The sequence below is a fragment of the Rhagoletis zephyria genome, unplaced genomic scaffold (assembly GCF_001687245.7).
Source record: "Rhagoletis zephyria isolate East Lansing unplaced genomic scaffold, Rhagoletis_zephyria_1.1 Rzeph_scaffold_01533, whole genome shotgun sequence".
NCBI lineage: Eukaryota > Metazoa > Arthropoda > Insecta > Diptera > Tephritidae > Rhagoletis > Rhagoletis zephyria.
In genome coordinates, this window is record NW_016158617.1 from 16,382 (window position 1) to 34,144 (window position 17,763).

General features: G+C 34.2%; 1 protein-coding gene across 1 annotated transcript in view; it reads right to left on the bottom strand.

Annotated features, from left to right (window-relative positions):
• Nucleotides 1-13,030: 13,030 nt before the first annotated feature.
• The window catches only part of osy (ABC transporter oskyddad), a 71,700-nt gene continuing 66,967 nt past the window's right edge, over nucleotides 13,031-17,763 (bottom strand). The window contains exon 8 of the mRNA XM_017617973.1: nucleotides 13,031-14,360. Coding sequence (XP_017473462.1) covers nucleotides 13,606-14,360 — 755 coding nt within the window. The 3' untranslated portion in view covers nucleotides 13,031-13,605. The remainder of the gene's footprint in view (nucleotides 14,361-17,763) is intronic.

The window sequence follows — 17,763 nt, forward strand, 5'->3', positions numbered from 1 at the left end:
ATATGTATGTATGGTTGTTACATGCACTTGTACCTGTGTATATTTGTAAGAAAATAGCATCATGTACTCCCACTCTCTAAATATAAAGCGACGAATATGACTTACTAAATATGTACGTATGTATGTATGTTGGCACAGATCTGTGAATGGTTTACACATCTACATGTAAATGTGGCTGCTATGCCATCTATGACACGCCAACGAATTGGTTGCATCAGCATTGTCGTTGAGATGATGACAATTTGTACAAAATTTGCATATTGACGATGACAGTAAGTCGCCTGTGGTTGTGAACATGCCAAAAATTCATTCATTCATTCATTGGTTCGTTCTGTCTTCTGTGTACATATGAATAGCAGTAGTGTGTCTTGCTCTAAGCAGAATGAGGAGTAATTTCAGAATGTCATTTTCCTCTGTACCCATTAGGAAATCCATTTTATGATTCCATTTATGTATCAATATATTTTTTTGGATTTTGCGAGGTGCAATTTAAGCAAAAAAAAAATATAAAAAAAAAAAAAACAGAAAAGAACGATGAATGTAGAACAACGCCGAAATTGGCTTGTCTGAAAATAATATTTTAAAAAGGTTGATGGAAATTCGTTATAAAAAAGAAGAGACAACCTTTTAAAACTTCTAAAAAATTTTGTAAAATAAGTAGTCTTATACTCACATTAGGTGTAACGGAAATAACTCCTAAATGTATTCTTTAATAAAGACTCTGAATTAAATAAGGGTGCTAAGCAACAGAAATAATATTTATGCAGATTAAGATTCATACAAGGAATAAGGTAAAGTTGAGAATGCAGAAGAAGAAAGGGTTAAAGGCAAAACTTAAAATAAAAGTAAACAAACCTAAAAATAAATACAAAGCGGGAGGTAAATTTAAATACCTTCAGGCAAAAACCATACTGCGGCAACATAACGGATGCTAATATAGAGAAAGCGAAGATGAACCTATCGAATAATTAATCATCGACGAAAATCACATTACCTAAGATAAATGAACATAAATTAAGGACAAAAACTCCAACTAGACAGAACGAAAAATGACACTGAAGATGTCACACAGCCGAAGCCGGTTTGTTTGCAAACCAAACTTGACAGGGATGACGGGAATTCCAAAATAAACCATTGAATTTAAATACTTAATATAATGACAAAGGTGGGGGTGAATATGCGGATGAAGAAAAGAATGAACATAAAGATCAGGATAAAGGTAAGAGAAAAGATAAAGATAAAAATAAAAATATAAATATAAAGATCAAATTAAGAAAACGATAGTGATAGTGAGAAATATAAAAATAAAGACAAAGAAAAAGATATAAAACTGACGAATAAAATAAGTTATGTTATTTTATGTTATGCTATGTTATTTGTATAGTGTTATGTTACGTTTTGCTATGTTTTCATATGGTTTTTTATGTTGTGTTATGTTATGCTATGTTATGTTATTTTATATTATGTTTTCTTATGCTACGGTATATTATGTTGTAGTATTCAAACCATTTTATCTCAACTCCTCAACAGTTCACTTCAAGTCACCTCGACCCCCTCATCTCAACTCATCTAACCTCACATCAACTCTCAGTTCCCCTCAACTCACCTCACCCCCAAAGCACAGAATTTCATCTCAACTAAATTCAGCTCACTTCAACTCAACTCACCTTATTTCACCTTAACTTGTCTCACCCGTACGAGTATCTACGAGTACTTCATCATCATTATCATTATTAATACTGTTATTATTTATAAAATTTATTGCAAATTTTCATTTGACTGTTCACAAAATGTTTTCTTATTCATCGATTTTCATCAACAGTAACTTCATTTATTTGCAAAAGAAGAGGCTAAATACGTATTTACATATAAAAAAAATTACAAAAAGTATGTTATTTTCTAATTTCCTTCTGAAAGTTTGCATTTTTGTTATAGAAACTTCTTTAGAAAATGACCTGATCTCGAAAAACAATCAGCCTTATCATGAGTTTCATTTTCCACGAACCGGTTCACTTTTCACTCCATCGTTTCCATGGTTTTACTATGGGCGGATGTAAAATTTTCGGGTGATTTTATTTTATTTTTTTCAGGTGAAACACAGGATTAGGCAGAATATACAGAAATATGCACTGTATACAGCACACTACAGTACAACCTTCAGAGCGTTCTCTCTACATTACAAGTTTAGAATTTTTCGACGAATGCCTTAAGGTCGATAAACGTGATGAAAATGTCACCTCTATAGCTTTATTAAGCCAAAATTTAAACTGAATCGCCAGAAATTATAGCTTTGGGATCCGCTGGGGTTAATTAAAAAATTCTGATAGACTTTCGTCAATCTCTATAGGAGATGACTAAACAGAACAGGCTAAAACAGTCACTGAGATATGGGGGAAGCTTCTTCTTCTTCTTCTTTATGGCTGCTGTAGCCGCCTAAGCGATTTTGGCCGAGTTGGACAAAGCATGCCATTCTTTGAACTTCTATGCCAACTGACGTCAATTGGAAATGCCAAGTGAAGCCTAGTCCTCTCCACTTGGTCTTTCCTTGGCAGTGGAGGCCTCCTCCTCTTCCTCAGCTATCACTAGCGGGTTCCTAATTGAATACTTTCACACCCGGAGCGTCGCTGTCGGGGGCAACTAGATGGCAGAATTCTTGCAATGAAAGATGTAAGCAAAATAAATCCTATCGGATCTCTGAGGGTCTAATAGTTAACTGCTTTATAATTAACCACACAGAGAAGCTAAAAAGCCTGCGAATCTACTGATTTGATTAGAAACAGATTGTGACAACTTGTAATAAATCAAAATTGTAAATAATCAAAAATTATTAAAATTTACTTTACAGTGATTATTTAATGAGTTTTACTTTTTATTGGATACTTTTTAAATTTTTATTTTGCTCAGAAATTAGAAGTTAATATTTTTGGTTAGAAAGTAAAACTTAATCTTTATTTTCGTTTTTTTTTTGCGTAAATAGCAAAAGTGGCTGTTTGTGTTTTCCTTAAGGGGCGGTAGTGAACTAAAAAATCGTGAATGGAATATAATTAAAAGCAAAGAAGGTAGAGAAGAACAAGACGGCAGCGATTACAAAGGTTAAGACGAAAGCATAGACGAAAATGAGGACGATTGAGAAGCTGAAGACGAGGATAAATATGAACACGAACGAAAATAAAGACCAACACATGTACGCAGAAGACGACGAAGACGTATGAAGAAACAAATATGCAAATGCGAACACGAATGCGAAGTTGAATACAAAGTCGAGCACGAGAGCAACGACTGTCAGTCTAATTAAAATTACCATTACATTAGGTTTACCTTTACAATTACCATTACTATTAGCATTAGCATTGCCGTTACCTTTAGCATTACCATGGGCATTACTATTATCCTTACCATTAACCTTGCCTGTACCATTTCCATTACACAATCACAATTACCATTACCAGTACCATTACCATGACCAAACCATTGCCATTACCATTTCCATTACAATTACATTTACCATCACCAATACCATTACCACTAGCAGTACAATTACCTTTCCCATTACCATGACAATTATCAGTACTATTATCATTAAAATTACAATTACCTTTATCAAAAACATTACCTTTACCATTACAGCCTTAATATTTCATCTTTATCTTAATATTTCTGTATCTGTGGCCTTGTCGTTGCCTTTACCTTTGGTTTTGTTTTTGTTATGTCTTTAGCCCTGCCTATTTCTCTCTCTCACCTGCTTTTCATTCCACCTGCCCAGTGGCATTCGGCCATTCGGGACTGGAGCCCTGGTGTGCATTTGCATGACAAAATTTAGTTCTTTTTCTACCCAAAAAATAATACCCAGAAAATTTCTATTATTTTCCATGCAAAAAAAAAAAAACTTAAAAGATAACCCTTACTTTCTGAGCAATAAATAATGGCTTTTTCGTTTCTACAAAAAATGCTGCCTTCTCCTCGCCCTCCTCTTAGTGTTTGTGCGTGGAGAGGGGCTTGCATTTTTCGGTAGAAACGAAATCGGAATACGACTTAAAAATAAATGTCAGTGCCGCTGAAGTTAGTTTACTCTTTTTGCGCGCGGCATGATTTTTTTTAATAAAAAAAAAATACTCATTATTAGCAGTCCCCTCGTCCTACAGGGGTGCATAAGTAAGTATACTTGCAAATTTATCCACATGTACATATGTACATACTATATGTATTGACACCAAAGTGTCCGCAAACATTCAGACAACAATTTTCGTCACTATGCCACAACGAGTTGAATGTTACTGAACTGGTCTATCTAAGTGGCTTCGGGCTGTCAACTTTTTTAGAGTATAAATCGGAAATGCCGCACTTGACAGTATATAAACTTATTTTCAACTTTTTGAATTTCTAGCAATACCGCACTAAGTTTGCTTACCAATATTGGTCAAAGTCAAAAAGGAGTGAACATGCGGATGGGGATCAACAACATGCATTTGTGCAAATGTGACTGAAAATGTAAAAATCAAAAGTCAGAAAAAATTAAGCAAATCAGTAGTTGATGTATGTAGCTGGAGAAGCTGTATCTGCAAATTGGATAAACATCTGTAAATATCCTTTAACGAATGTATGTATGAATGTACTATCTACCACTGTGTGCATGCATGTAAAGTTTTGAAGCTCTGCAGTCCGCATAAATTCCGATTTGCCGATTTTAGACAAATACTTCTTAAACAAAAAAATATAAAACAACCAGTAATCTGACTTCAAAGGTTCGATTGTCGCATTTTTTGGCTTTGTTTTCAATTATTTGAGATAAGCAAATAAATGGGCACAAATACCGAAGATAGATTTGTATGTTTGTTGTTAATGAGCGGGTCTGGTTGTTGCTTTCAATACTTTTGAATGTTCGAAGTTTCTTTTTACCATTTTATGCAGTTCTCAAAACGATATTTCGCATGTTTACCTTTACTATTATTTTTTGTTTTGCTGAATTTGAAAACTAAGCTTGTATACTAAAATTTATGTAGAATTAGTTGGCATTTGTCCACTAAAAATTATACTTTACATGGTCTTCCAGCCTTATTGAGACAAAGTTGAATCTGAAATTTTAAATTTTAAAGCAGATATGTTGGTTTTGATATTGTACAATCGAGGAACATCAACCCTACCGTAAGAGGTTTCACGTCAAATTGTTAAATTGATATGGAAGCTATTATACCAACACTGTCATACTTATATATATAAAATTGTCATATTAATTTCTTCTGTAGAAACAAGACTTTGGAGAGGAGGGGAGCAAAGGAGCAAGGAGCAAATGATTATAGCTAGGGCAAAAAGCAAAAAACAAAATCATTTGCTCAATAGCTTAATAAGGAAAAGATTTCAGTTAATAAATTCATTTATTTGTTTTTTTCCGCTGAAAATAACCATGTTAAATAAATGTCCACTATATTTAATTTTGTTGACAATACTGTTCATAGCACAATGACCAGCAGTGACGGATAGTTGCCATGTCAATTAGAATGGTGATAAAAAAAATATTACTTAATATCTGTCATTTTATTTACAAGCAAAATCAACTTTTCTTCTTCTTCTTCTTTATGGGTGCTGTAACCGGCTAAGCAATTTTGGCCGAGTCCAAAACAGCACGCCAGTCGTTTCTCTTATGTGCCAACTGACGCCAATTAGAAATGCCAAGTTAAGTCATGTCCTTCTTCAGCTAGTGTTTCCAACGCAGAGGAGACATCCCTCTCCGCGAGATCCGCATTGTATACTTTCCGAGCTGGAGCGTTTCTGTCCATACCAACGACATGACCTAGCCAGCGTAGCCGCAGGAGATACTTCGTTTTGTTCTCGTTCACCAGCCATTGTTTTGACCGATAATGTCGATGTCGTCGGCATTCGCCTGAAATTGTACGCTCTTCCAAAGTGTACCTGAGCGGTTCACTTCTACCAGTCTTAAGTATTATCTTCTCCTAAATCAGATTAAAGAAATCACTGGAAAGGGAGTCTTGTCTGAAACATTGCTTGGTATGGAACGGCTCGGGAGGTCCTCTCCAATTGTGGTGGAGCTCAACGCGCGATTCTTGATTAAAATTTTCACCTTATGTACATATGTATGTATAAAAAGTACATATATAAAAATATTGCTGTATATTTATTTTATTTAAAATTTTCACTATAAATATATTAAAATGCTGTTTTTTTATAAAAGAAGCGCCGCAGGCGAAAACTTGGAATAAAAAATCGTGCGGTATTTTGTTCCTAATTTTCGCAATATACATAGATATATATTAAAAAATTTTTTTATATAAAAAGGCGAAGTCTAGAAAACAAGAAGTCTGATGAGGAGGTATGGTGATCTCCGAAATAGCTGCTATAACTTCTACCGCTTAGACTTTGTTGCTTTTTCCTAATAAACAATCGTGGTACAAAGCTCATTAAAAATATTAAAAATAAAATGTTAATGAGCCACAAAAACATAATATCTAAATTTTTCCAGTTTTAAGCAGAGTTTCCATCTCAAGAAATATTACAGAAATTATTTTTCATTATTTCTCGCGATTGTTAAAATACTTTGCCGTTGCTGTCAATTTTCTTGAAATAGTATGTAAATATACGAGCTGTAAGCGGATTAAAAAAATTTGGATAGAACATTTTTTATTAATATGTACAAGTATTCAAATTCATCTCCATCTAAACGTACCTTTTCAAAAGTTACTCATGGGTGCGCAAAAATACACTGCGATTATATTGTATAATAAGAAACACATTCCACATGCTTTTAATCAGTTCCCTTCGTTAGAAAATACAAGGAACGGTTTCTGGTATTTCGACTTTAGCCGATTATTGCGTAGCTATATATATATACTGGCTCTTGAGCTCTTTCGCTTTAAGAAATTAATGAACAGGAACAACGAAAGGGTCGGTGGCAGGTTCTCCCATGCAAGGCGCTATTCATCAACTTTTAGTTTAGGTTCCCAGATCACTGTAATACTTCCCAGGCAGAGCTTGCATTTAGTCTAACGTCTTTTCAGCTGCACGGCTTCAGCAGGGAGATAAATTTCTACTCTGAATTTTTTCCAATCTGACTCATTGGGTAGCAGGCTCGAGTTGATTTCACCTGCTACAGTATGGGAATACTTTCTCTTTAATGAGTGTTTGGAGAGGACACTATAATGTGGGTATTAACGTGATGGTGCTTAATATCCTACCGGTTCCTCATTGTAGCAGCTCTGTACAGAACGAATTATTTCAGAACTCTCTCTCTCTGTTAAGCTGCCCATATTTTGTGAGGATACAAAAAATATTTTTTTATGTACAAAATTCCTTGTCGTTCCTTACAAAAATTTATCTAATCAACTTAACATACACTTTATAATAACGACTAAAATATATGAATTATTAATTTACATATTTAGCTTTTTTAGCCATAAGTCAAACTTTGATTTGGCTTTTTTAGCCATAAGTCAAACTTTGATTTGGCTTTTTTAGCTTTATTTCTTTTACCCATTTAGCCTTTTAGCCTTTTTCTGAAAAAATTCTGGCAACACTGCTAAAATGCAGCGGCTCGGCTGATCAGTCATAAGAATGGAGAGGCATGCTAACCTTATTTGACTTGCAAAATACTCGTCGCTTAAGTTACAGCGCCAGTGAAAAAGAGAAAGAAGATAAATTTCTCTAAAACAATTGTGTGTCAAATAGGGTGTTTGACTCGGGTTTTCCAAATCGGTTTCCACCGTTTTTTTTATATTTATAGGCATTTTCTCTTTTTGAAATCTTGATTTATGATTATCAACTAAACCGGATTTTGTAACAGTTTCGTTTCATACAAATCTTGGCCTCTCGATAAAAGTTTCGAGTTTTAAAATATTTTCAAGGCCTTTTACAGTTTAAGGAAAACTCTTAAATTGTTTTAAAATTATATTCTAGGTTATTTGGGGAAGAAAAGAATATCATTTTTGCTTCCAAATGAATGCTGGGCGCTTTTCCTACCTGTTTGGCCAAGCTTCTTATTCGTGTTCTGCTTCTTAAGATTGTGACACACGTGGAGAGATCCTAACCTCTGCAGAAGTTTATTTACGGTAGGAGTACACTCGGAGGCTTGCCATTGTCTGCGAAAACCCTGTTTGATGTTGCTGTGATCAGAAATTGAACCATGGGCTTCCCGAGTGGCAGTAGGTACATCTAAGCACTCGGCTACCGCGGGAGGGGCACTACTCAAAATGGAAAAAAGTCAAAAAAGATGCAATAAAATATTTAAAAAAAAAGTGCAAATAAGACCAAACGTGAATTTTTCACTGATTTTAATTTGTTGCAGTTTTGATCTCAAAAACCTTTTGAACTTATTTCGCGTTGAGTGACAATTTCCCAAGTAGATACGATACCATATCGATACTTTTGGCATTCAATAACGATATTTTTTACTCGTTAGTTTTAAAATGATATTTTTTGAAATCGAGTGACAGAACCCTAGTATTGAATGGAATGTCATGAACTCACATTAAAAAGATAATATGATTAACAATTCTTCCCGATACATAAAGTTATGTTCATTTGGAAAAGGCAGTATGAATTAGACAGTAACAAAGTTCAGAGAATAGGGGATCTTACTCCCCCAAAGAGAGAAACTTACAAAGTTTTGCGTGAACAGGAATTCGTAGAAATTTAAATAATAGCTTTTTTAAATCATTTCAAGTGGAAAACAATTCCACTTTATTCTCACTTTCTGCAAAATACGCTTCAATTTGCTTGTGCTAGTCACTGTCGGATTTCCTATATCGACATGGCTGTCGACAGCGTTCAGCCCAGTAACTTTCCAATCATTGGTTTTAATTAAATTAATTTAGTAAACAGATATTTACATATTTCTTTCATTAATAAATCGCAACAAGATTGTGAATTTTTAAATCTAACGAACTTGTTGATTCAAAATATTGTTGGCAAAATTGCAACCGTGTGCCACAATTCTGTTTGCAAATTTTTGCCATAAAAAATTTTCCCAGCCCGAATTTTTAACTTCCCCTTCAAATGAAATTTGAATATTGTACTCTCTACTTGCAATTTTTGCAAATTTTTTTACCATACGAACGTGATTTGGTAACACTTGGTATCAGCTTGTACAAGTTTTTTTGCATAACGAACAGAACCTAAATTGTACTTTAAAGAGCAGAAATTTGTACTATCGTTAGGATGGCATGTGGCGGGACCTCAATCTCCATGCAGTTTTACGCCGACTCTGAACGGCGATTCTTCTTTTATGAGAAGTTGTTTTTTATGGCTTATCACTACACGACAGCGGCCTACATACTACCATAATATTAAGGGAACTGTTGTTTTTTGGATTTTGGTATCGATATTTGCGATATCGAGTCTTTTTATGCCGACATTAATGGGTACCCGATATTTTTACAGCGGTAATTTAAATAAAATCCTAAGTTTGGACCGTAAACATTTTCGCGTACAAATCACTTTATTCGGTTTACAACCATAAACAAAAAATACAATTTGAGCAATTTTTCAAAATTCGAAGCACTATTGTTATTATTATTTTTTCTACATGAATTGAGTAATTATTTATTTTTTACTGACTCACAGCGTGTATCTTGCTGATTGTTTTTCATGATAATAGTTAATTATATACCCTGTAGCCTGACTGTTAAAATACTCGACCACATCCTCGAATTTCATCCTTCTAACTTTATTAGCTTAAAAAAATAAAATTAATTAAAAGGGCAATATCTATTCGTCATTGCCAACAAAAAATTTGATTTTTTTTTAGGTAACTCGTTTTCCTCCATTTGGTACACAGACTTTCAATTTATATTGCCCCGCATTTTTGAAACAATTTTTGCAATTAATCATATCTTTGAAACTACAAAGTTCTTAAAAAAAAAAACATCCTGACGTCACACAGTGCCGCGACTCCATACAAATGATGGACAAAAATAGAAGGAGTGGTCAGAATTGGCTGAAACTTCACACCTAGAAGTATTATGCCTCTCTTATTTCAAAAATGAAATCGGTTTTTCTGTACCGGTTACTCATTTCGAGAAAACCGAGTTTTTCTTGCATTTTTATATGAAAATAGTCATTGTGGACATGTGTTGATATAAGTGGAAGGAGGCATCAGAATGGGCTGAAACTTTACACCTGAAAGGACTATATCACCGCAATTTAAGAAAAAAAAAACGTTTTTCAGCATATGTTACCATTTAATAAAAAAAATTTTTTTTTTACAATTTTATAAAAAGGTAAAATAACTCATAATCATCGTAGACATATGTTTATAAAAACCGAAATAGTATTCAGAACTTGTTGAAACTTTACACCTAAAAGGACTAAGCCATGCTTATTTCAAAAATGAAATCGATTTTTCGGTACCGGGTACCCATTAAAAAAAAAAGATTTTTTTTTTACATTACTATATGAAAGACAAATGAGGCATAACCATTGCTGATTGTGGTGTTTACGAAAACCGGAAGGAGTCGTCAGAATTTATTGAAACTTTACATCTAAAGTGTCTATATTACTCTAATTTTAAGAAAGTAATCGGTTTTTTTGTAACGGGTACCCATTAAAAAAACACCGAGTTTTTGCACATGATTATTTAAAAATGAAATATGGCATATCATTGTTGCTAAGTGTTCAGAAAAATAGTCTTAATAGTCAAAATTCGTCTAAACTTTACTTCCTAAGTGAATACATTATGGTAATTTGAAAAATTAAGTCGGTTTTCCTTACATGTTAACCTTTAGAAAAAAAAATTCTTTTGATTTCATTTAAAATAAAGCATAATCACTGTTAAGTAAGTAAGTAATAATAACTGTTATATGGTAATAACATATAATATGTTAATAAAAACCGAACTAGTTGTTATAATCACTCAGTTTCAGTGTCCTCAGAAGAGGAGGAAGTGATCACTGATTCAAATGATTCCATGCTTTTGTCTGCTTCGTCACTTTCAACAATGTATTTATTAAAGCTGAGATCAGAACCCTTTAAATATTTGTTTCTCTGTTTTATATTTCTTTTAAATGCAACTAATGGATCTGACGATAATATCAAACGAGTCATTAAATCTGTATTGCTTTGTACTCTTCCAGTTTTTCGAGAATGATTAAGCCGATATTTTCTTATGTTTTTGTGTGAACATTCTAAGGCTTCTTCTGATAATGAACCTGATAAAATAGGTGGAAATACAGATTAAGAAAATAAATGAAAACATAGCTTTAAAATCATTACCTATTGGTAAATCAAAGTATTTAATTACATCACATCCATGTACTAAAACTTTATGCACTGAACTTGGCATGTTATACCAACCATAATTTCTAAGGTATAACTCTCTTGTTTCGTTCAACAAAACACTAAACTCTTGGGTTTTTATTTGTTTTCCACAAGAGAGGACTCTTAGCACCATAGAAAAATTCATGAAATTTTAAACTCGCGTTGAGCAACATTTTCCACTAATAGTAAAACGTTGAAATTTTTGCACAGGTAATGTAATTAGTTAGGTGAACAAAATTATAAAAAGACTCAATCAAAAAAAAAATATTTAAAAAAATTGGACCTCCCTGATGTGCATACATTTGTACTATCATTTTCGCAAGCTGTTTTTGTTTGCTGCTTAAGCAAAATAGTACTCTTTATGCAGATGAAGAGTAATAGGTATGTTATTTATTTTTATTTTCTTTTTGTTCGCCTTTCGTCTAATCATTGGGCGCTGTAAGGTGTCTCGATTGCATTTATTTCCTTACCCGAATTGGTTAACATATTATTTGTAAACTGGTGTCATTGCTCTATATATATATATATATGTAAATCTTCGTATACCTTTGTTTTTGGCTCCCATACCGTGATGCATATTTAAGTATTTTAATTAGCTGATAATTTTTTTCATTTCAAAGCACCCTGTACCTCTTAATTTTTTTTTTTGCACTTTTAGCTTTAATTCAACACCTTATTTTTGAAAAGCGAACCAAAAATTTAGATCTTAGGGCATTCAGAAAAAGTATTGTAAATATAGATCAGCTAAAATAATACCAAAAAAAGGCATTTAGTCACTTTTTCAAAATTGAAAATTTTCAAATATTGGAAAAAGTTGGAAGAGATTTCGATTGTTTCTGTTAGTAGAAGGTCCAAACTACCATAACCAAAAAAAAAATTTCACGAACTTTCAAGATGTTTTTTTGTTTTTGTCTCCAAAGTTTACCAATTTTCGGATTTTGGTATGTTTAATCATATATTTATTTATTAATAAAAAAAAAATATTTGTATAAATTTTTTTTCCATGAACCATACATTTTTTGGTTTGTCGCATATATCTTTATCAAAGTGCAAAAGTTGATCTTGCTAGGAATAAAAATGTATTTTTAACAAATTTTTAACTGCGACCACTTTTATGTGCGAATCGCCGAAATGAAATGGTATGTAGAAAATAGGTGTACTTTGAGGGGGTGTGTGAGGCTGAAAGTTGTTTTTATCACAAAATAACTTATGAACTTCTCTTAGTTGGAGATTTAGCTGTAACTTGACATCAAAACATCTAAGTTTCAAGACAGTCGATTTTTGTATTTTTGTCCACCTTCGCGGCACTGTGCGTCAGAGAGAAAAATAAAAAACGCACCTTTTTTATATCTGGTACACAATTTTGTGAATATAATTTTTTTTTTTTGTTTTCGTCGCACGTTGTAATCGAACACCCTAGTGTCAACGCAATTACTACCTTTCGATTTCCAATTACAAAAAAGTGGCTGATTTTTAGGAGCATTTAATTTGTATTCTTTCTGTGTGAGGAAAATATTCAATTAACTCATAAATACACATCAATTAAAGTAAGTAAAAAATTTAATAACCACAGCTAAGTACATATACCTATTCCTTAAAAAAAAATTTGCTATCAAAAAACTTACCTTAAATAAGCACAGCGTTCTTTAAATCAGCATTATTTGGCGTCATTTTAAATGCAAATGCGTCCTACTTTTCAGCCTGGATTAACCATGTTTTTTGACATCAATGCCAAGCGTAATAAATAAACCGATATCATTGTTGAGAGTATAAATTTTATTGCATAAATTACAGTTACAAAATACACATACACATATTACAAACACTTGTATATTTATATGTAAGCGTATGCATGAATACGAAATTTTAAGAGTAAGTGTGTACAATATAAGTATGTATTTTAGATTTTCTTTTTTGTTCGTGTCTATTTACTTAACCCATTTAAACATTATTTACATATTATGTAGTACATTAAAATCCTTGTGCCTTACATCTACGAAACCTCCCAAAAGTTGAAAAAAAAATTATACGTCGACTGCCAACTTTGTGTGCCAACGCAGTGTAAAAGTCCCCCAAGAAACTAACGAATTAATGAAAGCATAACACTACAAATATATTATGCTTTCATACATACATAGATGCATACAAACATTTATTATTATCGCATTAAATTCGTGGTTTGTAGACACCTATGTATGTACTTCGAATAGGTGAATGTTGTTTTTTATTACCCTGTAACCGAAAAATACCGTAACGCGCTATACCTTGTATGTTCTACGCCCTAAAGACGTACACACACCCACACATATACACACACACTACCGTCCCGTTGCTATCACCAATTCAGCCCTTCTTGAATTTGAGGAATAAAATGCTGAGCACCAAGAATACTATCACCCACAGCGATATCGAGATGAAGCCATTATGCACAGATGGTTCGGCGAAACCCCAACCGCGTTGCAATATCGAACGCAGGCACTCGGTCGGCTTAGTCAGTGGCAAGAAGGTGGTTATGTACTGCAATACCGGATACATTCCCTCAATGGGCCAGATGATGCCACACAACATCACAATTGGCAAGAATGAGCCCAACGCTACATAGGTGGCGGTGCGTTCCGTGTCCACTGCGCACGCAATCACAAATCCAAAACACATGCCACACAGCCCATTTAGCAGACAGAGTCCTATCACCAGCCACATGCTGCCCTCGTTGGTCAGATCGAAGAAACCAAAACTGACGAGTAGCACAAAAGACATTTGCAATATGACGACGGTGAATTGTGAGAGCACTTGGGAGAAAAGTATCTCGGGACCGGTAATGCCGGCCACCAAGCAACGTTCCAACATTCCCTCGTTGCGTTCGATCAACATGGCACCCGATGTAATGGCTACCGAAAGGAAGAAAATTATGGTTAGGATGACGCCCGGTGCGGCAAAGTCGGTGAAATTCGGATTGTTTGTGCCGTAAATGGGCTGTTGCCAATCGATGGGTATGCGGCCAATCCTCGGGTTCAATTCGCAGTCTTCGAGTATGCGTTCGACGAAATCGAAGAAAGTGTACTGTAGATCGCGGTAGAGTAGTGTGGAGATTTGCTGATCTGTCAGAGGAAAAGTGGAAAAGGAGATAAATTGTTTGATCAGTTATTATAGATATTTGTAAATATGAAAAAATTTACACGATGTTTGAAAAATATTTTTTTTTTTAAGGACATGTTTTGTTTTTTGAATTTTGCTATCGGAAAAGTTATAGTTAGGTGCCTAACTTGGGCGAAGGTATGTTTATTTAAAATAAATTCGCAATTAGGGTACCTATAGAAACAAATAAAATGCCAGCAGTGGGAAATGTCACGCGGAGTATCTAAGAAGCAGCCGCGGTGAACTATCGTATCAGCAACGCAACTACTTAGGTGTGACCTAAATTGAGAGAGTGATCCTTGGTAATACATACCTCATAGCTTGAATTAAACTAAGCGAAACTTATTGACAGTAGTGAGAAAATAGCACATATCTGACGCTAGTTTTGAAAAGGACTCGAGCTTAGATCGTTAGGTGCAATATTGGATCAAATGGCCAAACGTATGCAACTAAAAATATTTAGCAAAGTAAAAAGTGTCATACAGCTCAAGTCTCATCATACATTCATTTAACAGGAATGACTAAACTGATGGAAAAATTATCCTTCTTATATAAAAGCCTTTAAATAGTCAATGGGTAGAGTAATTTTATTACAGACGCTATTTCCATTATGTCCTAATTATTTAGCCTATGTAGGTCTAAGTAATATTAAAGTATCACCAAGAATATTTTTATCCAGTTGGGAGCAATGAAAAGGAAACTGGAAATGTAGACAATCTACATTAAAGTTTAGCAGTAGCAAAGTTTAGATGGCTTTCAAACGGCCAAACCGCGCTCCACAAATATATCAGGAATAAACAGCGTAAAAGGAAATCAAGGCATTGTGTTGGCGCAGTAATACTTAACCTACTCATTTGATGACCAAAGTGGTTTTACGGAATATACATCAAGTTTAATTTTTTTTTTGATCGAAGCCATTTCGGGCGCATACAGTAAAGCACACCCACGATGTAGAGAACAAAGGTGGCCGAACATTAAATACCCGGCGCAAGTATTAAATATATGTTTTTCACCTTTCCGAAAGCTACCGCCGGTAGCCGGGCTGTACCAATTTTGAGTAAATTAGCGTCCTTAAGTTTCAAGCATTTCTGAAATTTATCGTTATATGAAAAGCTCCGTAAGAGTCCGATTTCAATAATTTTCAACGGTTTACTTTTATGTGGCAAGCACAATAACCATACCAAGTTTGGTACAAATTGGTAGAACGGTAGTAAGTTCCAAAAATTTATAATAATCTTATTTTTCGCCTAAAAATTATTTTAAATATTAATTTTGAGTGAATAATCCCCAGTAGTTACTAAAATATCGCAGTTTTCGTATTTCTGAAAATTACCGTTATATGGGAGGTGGGCGTGGTTATTGTCCGATTTTGCCCAATTTCAATACCGTCCGTTCTACGCCAGAAAGACGTGCACATACCAATCTTCGTTAAGATATCTCGATATTTACGCGAGTTATCGTGTGCACAGACGGACGGACGGACAGACAGTCGGCGCTTAATCGATTGTATACATTTGTCTATATCCATCTCGATTCGTTTTGCCTGTTACAACAACCGTTATGTGAACAAAGTGCGCTCGGGTATAAAAATCCTATCTGATGGACGCAATCTGGTATTCTATCATTCTTTAAGCACAGCAGTCATTTATGTTTTCGCCTGCTGACTCCAGCATGATCTTTCTATCTTAGAGGATAGCTCTCTCTTCTCGGCGTCCATTCGTATGACATGACCGAACTGTCAACGGTAGCCGGTAGCCGTCAGCGCAGCCGTAGTCGCCGTCACCAACGCGTTAGCGTCCGTAAAGTCTTCGCAGAATGTTTTTCCCAGAAAATTTATTTTGATGAATTCGATATGCATATCTTTTAAATTTGCCCCTTTTGACCTAAACAACTTATATATATGTATGTATATAAAGCTTTATTGTAGGATGACGATAAGACGTGCCGAAGTTAAACCCCTGCAAAAGCGGCGACCAAGTCAGACGTACTGTTAACCTTTAATAATATAACGAATTATTTTAAAATTTTAATTTTGTGGGAAAACACAATCAAAGTTTTATCAATTCGTACAATTGGTATACAAAAAGACAGATTGAAAGACACATATCTTGACCGTGTTTGGGAAGTTCGATTATCTGTTAGACTATAAATTGCGTACTGAAGTTACGAGTTACATCTCTATATTATTAAACGTGTGATATATACATCTCGTAACTTTTTCAGCCACCAGAAAGAGTTACACTGATGCGCTCAAGTTTACTCGACATTGCCTATTTAAGGGCACTTGCTTGAAGCAGAACCACTTTCTTGTTGTACATAAAGGTAGGAAGTCTTGTTCTCCTTAAACAAAAGCCTAGCTATGCTTCGTCAAGATCGGCTTAAAGTTCTACAATCGATTTATCGAAGCTAAAGAGCGACGGTAAAGTGAATGTTTTCTTATACTTATTTGAAATGGATATGATTTGTATTTTTTAATGTCTTTAGAAAACATAAAACGTATATTAAACATGTGTGCAACCAATATTCCGATTGTTTATGTGAAATTCAATTTTTTCGCAACATGTGGTTATCCCAGTATAAGCTCTGAACCAAAACGTCAAGTCCAATCCAGCGTGGGTTATCGTTTTCCTGCATCACTAAAGTTAAAGATATGTACATATGTATATGTTTGTATATGCAGAATTGCGACAAATTGCAACCATATACATTGCATGTTTTAAGTATTAAATATGGCAATGAACAATTTTTCTGAATTTTTCATTTTAAAAACACCAATGGTAACCAATAGCAAACGAAGCATCACCATTGTTTCTAATGGTCTGATTGCTCTAGCGATGCGTTTCGATAACTTTTCGGAAATAATAAGAAGGGATGGGTATAGAATTTCCCTGGAAAAAACTCTATCTTTATGTTTTCGGACACCCTATTTCACATGCTTCTTCGGATTTTACTTCTTGCCTAGAAAGAAAAACTTGTTGGCAAGAATGATTCTCCGTTAGATTCCAGGGCTATAATTATTATGAATGTTTATGCTGGAACTGCAAAAAAAAATAGATTTTCTATATTTTCGAAACTATAACTGTGGAGGTGACGATTGGCATAAATTTTCCCGCTTTTATGACATTAGATGATGTCATTGCTCATATTGGATAGTTTCGCAAGGACATGAATACCAGACATTGCGACGTGTAGGTCACTGTGGTTCTTTTTAAGCTCCATAGTTATGTTGTTAGAGGATCTACTAGTGAGGCTATTATGCAAAGTTAGACTTCGTTCGCGAACTACCTACCAATCATAAGGCACAATATGTATGTGGTTACGTCAACAAGTGCGATAGCGATACGAAAATTGTCGCTAACTGGTTTC